The 12,264-nt window shown below is 38.6% G+C and overlaps 1 protein-coding gene and 2 pseudogenes across 2 annotated transcripts in view; all 3 read right to left on the reverse strand.

The window, feature by feature from the left end:
• Positions 1-6,587: 6,587 nt before the first annotated feature.
• On the reverse strand, positions 6,588-7,962 carry LOC105511657 (annotated as a pseudogene).
• Positions 7,963-8,485: 523 nt separating this feature from the next.
• LOC105511643 lies at positions 8,486-9,182 on the reverse strand (annotated as a pseudogene).
• Positions 9,183-10,244: 1,062 nt separating this feature from the next.
• Positions 10,245-12,264, reverse strand: part of PUS10 (pseudouridylate synthase 10) — a 68,776-nt gene continuing 66,756 nt past the window's right edge. For both annotated transcript variants that reach the window (XM_011941823.1, XM_011941824.1), the window contains one exon: positions 10,245-12,248. In XM_011941823.1, the coding sequence (XP_011797213.1) occupies positions 12,210-12,248 (39 nt within the window). In that variant the 3' untranslated portion in view covers positions 10,245-12,209. The remainder of the gene's footprint in view (positions 12,249-12,264) is intronic.

The raw sequence follows: 12,264 nt of genomic DNA on the forward strand, positions 1-12,264 counted from the left end.
AGTGCACTCCAGCCTGGGCGACAAAGCGAGACTCCACCTCAAAAAAAAAAAAAAAAAAAAAAAAGTAATCTTGTCTGTAATGTTTGTAATGCATGCAAAAAGCACAGACAAAACCACTCATGCCCTATTAATAAACAAAATACAGATCAAAGTTTTAAAAAGTAATCAATGTATTTATTCTAAATGTCTATGGCTTTAGGAAAATACCACCTGCTAGTACTTATCTATTTGAAGATGTAGAATTTATCATCCTCTAATATTCTTATCAGTTGTTTCCACAACTTTAGTTTACTACTGGACTTTCAAAAATTTAAAGAATTACAAGTCAAATTCATTAAACACCTGTGTGTGAATAGTAATACACAGTAATTAGTACAGAATGTTGCTTCTTCAACAAATTGAGTTTTCAGGGAAATCAGCAAGTAAATGAAATATAAATTTTTGGTAAAAGTATCAAACATTCATCTTGCCCATTTTTCCTGTTAAACTTTATTATCTAATCAAAACATAGTCTTCCATAAGATGTAATAAAATATAGATAAGGTTGGAATATTTGAGGATCCATTTGTGGATTTGAGTTTAATGAGTCTTCATTGGTGATACACTTGAGTTTTACTGGGTAATTAGCTGATAATGTTGGTCACTGTCTCACAGTTAAAGTAGCTTTCAGATGACTTGGCAAGAAAAACACAAAACTTTTGGGTAACCAGCATTCTTAAATGCATGGTTTTGACCAGGTGAATCCTTTAGAAGTGATTTCTGTTTTAAAAGTATGTACTTAAAATACCTTTGGCTGTGATGAATCTAGATCCTAGCAGAATACCAAAATCCTATTTTTTTGGCTGAGTATTTGTATATGCTTAATGACTGAAATGAATTTGGAGGCACTGATGAAAGTGATTTTTTAAAGTTCTCAGGTACTATTCAGTTATTTAATGTTAAGTTTAGTATCAAGATGCAATTGTTTTTAAAATGCCAAAATGCCATTTGTTATACAGAATATTTTATTACATTTGTAATATCTTTGTATAGAGTGATTTTTTTCTTGATAATAAATGGAAATATTCTAAAACACTTGCTGAAATTTTGTTGCTATTTAACTTTTAAAATATCAATCAGATTTTCTTCATATTTATAGCATCTTCCTAACAGGAAAAGGTAGTTTTGGTTGCTTAGAAACATTAGACATTTTTTATGGAATGCTGTTGCTGAATATGGTTGCATGTGTAACTGTCCTTTGAAATAATTTTGTAGAGTACTGAAGTGCCTTCTTTCAAGATTTTTTTCCTTTTTCCTTTTTTGGCTTAACCAACAAAAATCTGTTTTCAGAGTCCTGGAGGCTGAAAGTCCAAGATCGGGGTACTAGGATGGTTTATGCTAAGGCTCTCCTCCTGGCTTGCAGGTGGCTGCCTTTCCACCATCCTCACATGCTAGAGAGAGAGAAGGATGGAGATCTAGGGTGTCTCTTCTCTTTTTTGAGACAGAGTCTCAAAAGGCTGGAGTGTCACCCAGGCCCCCTGGAGTGCAATGGCACGATCACAACTCACTGCAACTTATGCCTCCTGGGCTCAAGAGATCCTCCCGCCTCAGCCTCCCAAGTAGCTGGGACTACAGGTGCATGACACCATGCCCGGCCAATTTTTGTATTTTTTGTAGAGAGGGAGTTTCACCACGTTATCCAGGCTGGTCTCAAACTCCCGGGCTCAAGTGATCCACCCGCCTTGGCCTCCCAAAGTGCGGGATTACAAGCACGAGTCACCATAGCTGGCCTGGCCTCTTCTTAAATCCTTTTTTTAATTGACAAAACTGTGTATATTAACATTTATCTGGTATAGCATGATGTTTTGAAATATGTATACATTGTAGAATGGCTAAACTGAGCTAATGAACATGTATTACTTCACATAGTTATTTTGTAGTAAGAACACTTAAGATCTACTCTTAGCAACTTTCAAGAATATATTTGTTATTAACTATAGTCACCATGTCATACAGTAGAACTCTTAAACTTACTCCTATAAAGCTGAAATTTTAAATCCTTTGACCGATATCTCCCCAATTCCACAACCCCTATCCCAATCCCACCTCCCCAGTTCTAGTAACCACCATTCTACCCTCTACTTCTATGAGTTCAACTATTTTAGATTCCACATATAGATGAGATCATGCAGGAGTTGTCTTTCTGTGCCTGACTTATTTCACTTAACAAAATGTTCTTCAGGTTCACCCACATTGTTTCAAATGACAGCATTTCCTTTCTTATGGGTGAATAATATTTCACTGTCATATACACCACATTTTCTTAATTTATCTACTGATTGATAGACGCATAGGTTGATGCCATATCATGGCTATTGTGAATAATGCTGCAGAGACCATGGGGGTCAGCTATCTCTTCAACATACTGATTTTATTTCCTTGGGATACATACACCCAATAGTAGGATTGCTGGATCATATGGTAGTTCTATTTTAAATTTTGTTTTCTGTTTACATTCCCACCAACAGTGTGCCAAAGGTTCTCGTTACTCTGTATCCTTGCCAACACTTGTTATCTTTCATCGTTTTTGGTAATAGCCATTCTAATAGTTTTGAGGTGGTGTCTCACTGTGATTTTAAATTTGCATTTTCCTGGTAAGTGATGTTGAGCATTTGTGTGTCTTATACCTGTTGGTCATTTGTATGTCTTTCGAGAAATGTCTATTCATGTCCTTTGCCCATTTTTTAATCAGGCTCTTTGTTTTCTTGGTATTGAATTGTTGGAGTTCCTTGTATATTTTGGATATTAACCCCTCATTAGATGTATGGCTTATAAATATCCCATTCCGTAAGTTGTCTCTTCACTCTGTTGATAGTTTCCTTTGCAGTGCAGAAGCTTTTGTTTGATATAGTCCCATTTGATTTGTCTTTTTTTTTTTTTTTTTGGTTACCTGTGCTTTTAGGGTCATATTCAAATAATTGCCCAGACCAGTGTCATGGAGCTTTTTCTCTATGTTTTCTTCTAATAGTTTACAGTTTTGGGTCTTAGATTTAGGTCACTTTGAGTTTTTAATATGGTGTGTGATAAGGGTCTAACTTCATTCTTCTGCATGTGGATATCCAGTTTTCCCAGCACAATTTATTAAAGAGACTGTCTTTTCCCATTACATTTCTTCACACGTTTGTAAAAAATCAGCTGGCTGTAAATATATGGATTTATTCCTGGGCTCTTCTTTCTATTCTTTTGGTTTACCTGTCTGTTTTTATGCCAGTATAAAAATGTTTTGATTACTATGGCTTTGTAGTAATTTTGAAATCAGGTAGTGTGGTATCTCTAGCTTTGTTCTTTTTGCTCAAGATTGCTTTGGCTATTCAGGGTCTCTGGTGGTTCCATATGAATTTTAGGATTATTTTTTCTATTTCTGTGGAAAATGTCATTGGAATTTTGATAAGGATTACACTGAATCTTTAGATCACTTTGGTTAGTATGGACATTTTAGCAATATTAAGTCTTCCAATCAATGAACATGGGATATCTTTCCATTTATTTATGTCTCCAATTTCTTATATCAGTGTTTTACAGTTTTCAGTGTAGAGATCTTTTACCTTCTTGGTTAAATTTATTCCTAAGTATTTTATTTTTTGTAACACTACTGATTATTGTATATTGATATGCATACAATCTTACTGAATTTATTAGCTCCAACAGTTTTTGGTGGATTCTTTCAGCTTTTCTATATATAAGATCATCATCTGCAAACAGGGACAGTCTCCTTCCTTTCCAATTTGGATGTCTTTTATTTCTTTCTCTTGCCCAATTGCTCTGGCTGGGACTTCAGTTCCAGTACTATGTTAAACAGAAATGAGAGTGGAAGTCCCTGTCTAGTTCCTGATCTGAGAGGAAAAGCTTTCAGTGTTTCACTGTTGAGTATGGTGTTAGCTATGGGTTTGTTATATATGGCCTTTACTTTTGAGGTGTACTCCTTCTAATTTGTTGAGAGCTTTAATCATGAAAGTATGTTAAATTTTGTCAAATGCTTTTTCTGCATCTATTGAGATGATCATATGGTTTTTGTCTTTCATTCTGTTCATGTGGTATATTATATTTATAGATTGGCATATATTGAACCATCTGTGAATCCCTGACATAAATATTACTTGGTCATGGTGATTAATCTTTTTAGTGTGCTGTTGAATTGGTTTATTAGTATTTTGTTGAAAATTTTTGCATCTTGACCAGGCACTGTGGCTCACACTTGTAATCTCAGCACTTTTAGGAGGTCAAGGCCTGAGGCTGGCTTGACCCGGGAGTTCGAGACCAGCCTGGGCAACATAATGGGACCCTGCCTAGACGAATAATTTTTTGTTTTTAATTAGCTGGGCATGATGGTGTGCACCTGAAGTCCCAGCTACCTCAGGAGGCTGAGGTGGAAGGATCACCTGAGTCTGAAAGGTCAAGGCTGCAGTGAGCCATGATTGCACCACTGCACTCCATCCTGGGTAAGAGAGGGAGACCCTGTCTCAGGAAAAAAAAAAAAAAAGAAGAAGTTTTGCATCTCTGGTCATCAGAAATATTGACCTGTAGCTTTCTTTTTTCTTTTTTTCCATATTTGCCACAGTCTAATTGACAAGTTTTCTTTAATAGTGTCCTTGTCTGGCTTTGGTGTCAGGGTAATGCTGGCCTTGTAAAATGAGTTTGGAAGCATTCCTTCCTCTTCAATTTTTTGGAAGCGTTTGAGAAAGGCTGGTATTCTTCCTTTTTTGAGATGGGGGTCTTGCCCTGTTGCCCAGGCTGGAGTGCAGTGGCACTATCACGGCTCACTGCAGCCTTCACCGCCTGGGCTGAATTAATTCTGCCACCTCAGCCTTCTGAGTAGTTTGGACTACCAACATGCATTACCACACCCAGGTAATTTTTTATTTTTTGTAGAGACAGATTATCCCTATGTTGCCCAGGCTGGTCTCAAACTCCTGTGCTTAAGCAATCCTACCACCTAAGCCTCTCAAAGTGCTGGGATTACAGGTGTGAGCCACCGTGCCTGGCCGTAGTTCTTTAAATGTTCGATAGTGTTCAGCAGTGAAGCTGTCAGGTTCTGGGTCTTTTTTTTTTTTTTTTTTTTTTTGAGGCGGAGTCTCGCTCTGTCGCCTGGGCTGGAGTACTGTGGCCGGATCTCAGCTCACTGCAAGCTCCACCTGCCGGGTTCACGCCATTCTCCTGCCTCAGCCTCCCGAGTAGCTGGGACTACAGGCGCCCGTCACCTCGCCCGGCTAGTTTTTTCTATTTTTTAGTAGAGACGGGGTTTCACCGGATTAGCCAGGATGGTCTGGATCTCCTGACCTCGTGATCCGCCCGTCTCGGCCTCCCAAAGTGCTGGGATTACAGGCTTGAGCCACCGCGCCCGGCCGGTTCTGGGTCTTTTATTTGATGAGAGACTTTTTTTTTTTTTGAGACTGAGTCTCGCTCTCTCACCAGGCTGGAGTACAGTGGCGCGATCTCGGCTCACTACAACCTCTGCCTTCCGGGTTCAAATGATTCTCTTGCCTCAGCCTCCCAAGTAGCTGGGACTACAGGTGCATACCACAACACCCAGCTAATTTTTGTATTTTTAGTAGAGACGGGGTTTCAACATGTTGGCCAGGACGGTTTCGATCTCTTGACCTTGTGATCTGCCCACCTCAGCCTCCCAATGTGCTGGGATTACTGATTCAATCTCCTTTTTTTTTTTTAAGGCTTAAAATGTATTTTAATAAGTGATGCTGCATTGCTGTTCCATTTCTCAGAAAAACTTCAAATTTAAGGTATTAGCAACAAATCAAACATAGTACATTAAATATGCACAGCATAACTACTAAGTAAGATAGGCAAGGTTAAGAGCTACTCTCAGACCTTCAGCATCCAGCAACCCTGTTTCCAAGACTGTACTAGGCCTATCAAGGAAAGTTGTGAACAGCAACATCATTGGCACAAAAGGGCCATTCCTGGGTCGTCCTTATCCAAGAAAAAGATTGAGGCAAGTTAACACAAGATTTTTTTAAAAGATACACTGAAATGAAAATCTTTAAGAGAAAATGGCTTCCTTAGGACATAAAGGGATAATATATGGGATATAAAAGAACTATACGTACATTGTTTGTGACCTCTGTGGATATTTGCCTGAATTCTCACCTGGGAGTGAATGGAGCAGTGGGGCGAAGGTCACTGGAGGAGGTTTGTTTTTTGTGGTATATGTGGCGGTGTCTCTGGAGTTGGGTAGTGTATGGATAAGAAAGCAAATGAAACAGGATGGAGAAAAAAAGAATGATCAAGATTAATGGGTCTCTAACTGGATTCATTTCACCGCGGTTCCCCCAGGTCTTCAACAGTCACATTTGAGACTTCAGTAATGCACCACAGAGAACTGATCAGTTAAACAGTATACCACACAGAACTGGTTTGTTAAATACCACTCCTCCCTTGCTCTCTTCCTCCAAAATACTCCCTAGAGCAGTATAGATAGTGTAGACCTAACTATCGGGAGGAATCTCACTTTTCTAGGGTAGAATTCTGACTAGTCCAAATAGGGTCCTTTTAAAGGTTTTCAGGAACTAGACACTGTAACTTTATTAGTATCAGCAACGTGTGTTTGGAGCAAATTCAGCTTCAGGAGTTGCACAGTTCAATGCAGGAGGAGTTCCACCAGTTGCCCCAATTCCTTCCATTGCAGCAGCTTGGCCAAAGCATTCCGTTGTTGGTGAGGTCAATCTAGCATCATAGGTTCAGATTCTGGAAGAGCTGGGGTAACAGCTGGCACAGAAGCAGGGGGCATGGTGCCTCTGTTATGCCCATAGCACCTCCCACAGCCATCTGGCCCAGCTGTCTCTCCTGCTCTCTCATATCAGAGAAGGTTCCAGTGAATCTTTCCTACCATTACCAGTGCATCACTTCCTCCTAGTGCCTGCACTCCTCTCACATGGGCTCCAGTTGCCGTCGTTTTTGCATCTCTTGGTGCTTCAGCTCTTCCATCCTCCATAGCTCTTCTTGGCACCTCATCAAATCCTGTCTCATTAGCATGACCTGGCATGGATGAAGGCAAGCAACCCCCATCTCCATCTCCAGCTTCTCATGAGCCTCCTTGATATTGTGATCCACTTCGTCCTGCTGCTGCTTCTCCATCTCAATGAGCACCCTCCAGTGCATGGCATACTCATATTCAAAAGCCATGCTGTGCATACTGGGGTGGCTGTTCTCACTCCTTGTGAAATTGCTGATTCTTTACAACCAGCTTCTCTGGAAATCCTTCTTTGTCACCTAATTAGCCTATGGGCTACACAGTAACAGGATGAGGAAATGTGGTTAGCAGGAAGCAGCCTGCACTGCATCTGTCCTGCACTTTCTGAGCAACTGGCTGCCCTGAGAACTCAACAATGCCTTTCCCTGAGGGCCTTCCTTGATCATCCACAATGACTACAGCCCCCTCCACCTGGCCAAATAAAGAAAAGGCTTCTTCCAAAAGTTTGTTAGAAGGTTTCGGACTGTAAGGGATGCACTATGGCAGGCAGAGTGCACACAGCTGCATATTGTCCAGACCCACTTTGGCAATCTCTACTAGGGTTTGTGCTTCCAAGTGCATAAAGTCAAAGCCTTTATCCTTATGAAGACCTCACCTGCCTTCCCATGTTTCTTTGTTGTTGTTTTTAATTTTTTCATTTTTCCTTTTTGTTTATTTAAATCCTCTTTCTGTGAAATTGCCTTCCCGTATTTCTCACATTTCCTCATTTCCTCCTCAGAAGGAACACTTCCCATAAAGAAATAGCTTTGTTTGGTGAAGGGCTTCTTTCCTGGTTTCCTAAAATGCTTCGGGTCAATAGTCAAGCCTTCATTTTGGCTGCTGGCCTTTTTCCCATTTGCAGGTATTGGCAGCAGTGATGGCTGCTGCTGTTGCTGGTGATGCTAATAATGTTTCCCTAGAGCATGGTTTTGCTCCAAGTTAAAAGTTTTACTGCTTCCCTACCTACTGTCCTCTCCTCAGAGTAATGGTGACCCTTATTTGCTATTGGTCTGTTTAGATTTTGTTTATGATTCATTCTTGGTAGGTTGTATGCGTCTGGAAATCTGTCCACTTCTAGGCAATCCAATTGTTGGCATATAATATATAATTGTTCCTAATAATCTCTTTTGATCCTTCGTATTTCTGTGGTATCAAACGATTTTTATTTTCTGCCTTCCTGACTTCCTTCCCGCCTGTCTCCCTCCCTTCCTGAATAATTCAGGACAAAAGCCATTTGCTTGTTCTGTACAAAGTGCAAGAAGATGTTACCACAGGGGGCAGTGGTAGTGGCCTAGTGTAGGGCTGCAGTGTGGAGCCTGAGGAGAACGTCTGAGGGCAGCAGGGAGGGGACTGAATAATGAGGCAGCAATAGATTGGTTATTTTTGAGGAGGACTGAGTCAAATTTCTTTTTTCTTTCTTTTTTCTTTTTTTTTTTTTAAGTGCATGTCTGTGTATGTGTGTGCCAAAGATTGATTTGTTCATTTCTTGCATTTGAAGTACTCTTCAATGACATCCTTGGCCTGAGACTCCTTGCCATAGTTCTTAACTACTACACAACTTCAACCAACCACTTTACGGGGTTTCCCCTCCATCAGTTTTACAGAGTCCTGCCCATTCTCCTAGTTTCTTGTCATCAACCTTAATTAGGTTGATTTGGTGTTCAGCACAAAGGGCCTCCACCAACTGGACATACATAGGCTCATCACAGTTGGATGCAAGCACACACAGCACACAAAGATGGGCTTGGCACTTGTCTAAGCCTTTGGCAGCTTTGCAAATTTCACGTGCTAGGCCATCATGGATGACGGCGGTCTTCAGCACCTCCTGTAAAACAGTATTAATGTCCATTACACCTCCAGCAGCACTGCCTTCCTCGGCCATGGCAGTGGGTTACGAGTGAAGCCAAATCTTGAGTGCACCCGAGACTCCACCTCTATACAACTGGGTGGCGGCAGGGAAAAAGCAGGAGCCAGATTTCTTATAGTCAGAGAAGAGAATTACAGATTTGGAAAGGGTGAAAACTAGAATAAGGTTGGAATTGGAAGTACTGGTATAAACTCTTACAGCTTTCAGTATGTGTAGATACAGAGATGTATAGGTGAGTGTGTATGTGTGTGTGTGTGTGTGCGTGCATGCACATGCATTCATGTTTGTTCCCTAGCTCTGTTCCATGAGAGGGCTTGGGAATAGCAATGGCACAAAACAATGAGCATGCCTACTGCCCAGATTTTGGTTTCTAAATACCATTTTCTGCTAAAAGACATCAGATCTTAGCGAAAAAGCCCCTTACAGGGTTAGTGCAGAGGAAATAAACTGGACAAATCAAAACTGTGTGACACCTGATAAGATGCAAGAAGAAGACAATCTCTCTTTTGTGGTTTTCTTGCCAAAAAGGTACAATCTGAATCTAACAAAAAGGAAAACATCAGGCAAACCCAAATTGAGGAACGGTCTACAAAATAACTGATCTGAAATCTTAAAAAATGTTAAAGTAATTAAAGTCAAGAAAGACAAACTTGTAAGAGTGGTGGAGACTAAAGAGATATAACAAAATGCAATGTGAGCACTTGACTATGAAGGACACTGATGGGACAACTGGCAACTTGAACAGATAGGTTAGATGGTAATATATCAGTGTTAATTTCCTGATTTTGATCACTGTGTTGTGGTTAAGTAAAAGAATGTCCTCGTTTGTAGAAATTACACACTGAAGCCTTTAAGATCATGAGGCATCACTGACTCCATGGTTCAGGGAAAAAGGTTCTTTGTACTTTTCTTGCAACTTTTCCTGTAAGTTTGGAATTATTTCAAAATTTAGAAATTCAAAATAGAATTATAAAAGTAATATTTTTCATAATAAACAAGGGTAGCCTTTGTTAAAAAATCAGAAAAGCTGATATCAAAGTTCATTCTCTTAGGTGGACTTAAAGAATAATTAGCTCCAAAAGAAAAGATCTGCCAAGTAAGATGTTTTTCTCTTAGAAAATGGAAATTTAACTTCTAAATTTACTTCACATAACTCACAACTGTAACCGGTTATCTTACTTGGAAATTTTTCAGTTTTCCAATTTTATTTTCTCTTGACTTTTCCAGGTATCCAGAGTTGATGTTTTTCCTAAAATAAACCACAGACTATATTTGGGACAAAGAGATACTAAGAAGTACAAAGGGCTCTTTCTCTAAGTGTTATGAAAAAGACTTCGAATTTAAGTAAAGCTTACAAAGAAATCATAAAACTAATTTTAAAATGCTTTTATGTAGGCAAAAGGGAAACTGTAGCACTCTCACTACTTAATATTCCCAGTTCTGCCTGAAACAAAGACAAACATTAATTTTTAACAATATTTGTCTCAAAATTCTATGAACATTTGGAAGAAGTATTTAAAGCTAATGCTTACTCTTTTTCTTGAAATTTTGTATAATCTCAGGAATAGAAATTTAAGAAATAGAAGTCTCATTTCAGTTTGCTAAGCACGTTCTTCATTCTTACACATTACAGGTCCACTGAATTCAAAGCTAAGCCAAAAATACCATGCAAAAGACTACCTCCTAAATTATTTAAGTCTCTTTTGTAGCAAAATTGTCCCAGAAACTGAGAAACATCCACACAGAAAATCTTACCTTTTTATCAAAAGTTTATTTGTTATCCTTTTCTCATTTTCTGGGCATTTCAATGCATTGGCATTGACAATAGTGAAAAAATTATTTGCTGTTATTCACATATCAAACACATGGTTTCAACGTGGTATGAAACCATGTTGGTTCCAACGTGGCAGACTCCTTTGTGTCCATTAAAACCATTTTCCTCATATCTAAAGTGAATCTTGATATCTGTGATTTATGTTTAATACAGAGATGGGAAACAGTGAGTAATACTAGTCAAGTCACATGTATTCTTAAAAAAAGCTCAAATAGTTGAATTAGGGTGATGGAAATTATACTGAAATCTGAAATTGTAATGAGGCTCCTTTCTGAAATTTAATGGCCCATTCATTTTTTTTTAGGTTTAGCTTAATGTTTTCCTCTTCATAATACCAACTGAGCTTTAACTTAATAACAAATGATAACTATGTAAGATTGCATTAAATAGTCTTGGGCTATTTTTTGGTAAGCTTTTTGATTTGGTAACTACATTCCAAAAGTTAATTCTCAGTTACATGAGTTTAAATGGCATCCATAGCTGCCCCTTCACACAAACAGGTGCTCAATAATAGGGCTTATTAGAAAGACCCTGGAGACCAAGAAACTTCAGTGCTAGTCCTCAATATAGAAGTAGCTAACAATTTTGGATAAGTCATTTAACTTCTAGTCTTTGGTTTCCATATTTATAAAATGGAGACAATATCCTATCTACTTTAATAAGGTATCATTAAAATGTTTATAATTGGATAATATATTGAAGTATTCTGAAATAATATCTTTGTTTAGCATTCTCAGTTTTTCAAATTCTTAACCCTGGGATTGAAGTTATTAAAGGCACTTGTTTCTCCTTATTTAAAAGATTTATGAAAGGCTCCTACCATGGCATGCCTTGGTTCCTATGGTTTTACTTTCCCTCCACAGGAAAAATGTATTGACAATTTTAGATTGTCAGAATTCTTCCTTAATGAAAGTATTAATGAGAATTATTTCATTATTCATAGTTTGGTTAAGATTTATGACAAATCACAGCCAAAAGTACTTCACTGGTAATAGCTCGTTTGAGGCTTCCTGGGAAAAACAATAATGTCAGATTTGCATTTGCAATCTTAGAATATTATAGGATATTATGCTGCATAAATCTAGATATAACTTTTATTCAGATAATTTTTAAAAATTAGAACATGATTTTAAAGGTAGTATGTCTCTTGTGGAGGGAAATCTTGCTGAAATTACAGCTTTTTAAGAGAGAATGTGTCCTGTTTGTGTACCTTTCTAAATGAAAGAATTAAGGAGAATTATTTCATTATTCATAGTTTGGTTTGTGGGGGTGAGAGAGGGAATGAGAAAAATCCTAAGACATCCTTGGAACAATTTAACACAAAATATACACATATATAGATCCTGAGATGTTACAACAAATTAACAATTATATAGATCAACGTGATCCAAATGGTTTCCAAGACACCGTTATGGTGCGTAAACAGCCATTTTACGGCGTGTGCTCCGTGGATGTCCACACCATGCCAGGAAAACCCTACTCTTTGTCTCCAAATTTGAAAGCTAGTCATCCAGAGCAGGTGGCCAGTCAACATCTACAGACTAGAAGGGAGACAAG

The sequence above is a fragment of the Colobus angolensis genome, unplaced genomic scaffold (genome assembly GCF_000951035.1).
Source record: "Colobus angolensis palliatus isolate OR3802 unplaced genomic scaffold, Cang.pa_1.0 Scaffold201, whole genome shotgun sequence".
NCBI classification, from domain to species: Eukaryota; Metazoa; Chordata; class Mammalia; order Primates; family Cercopithecidae; genus Colobus; species Colobus angolensis.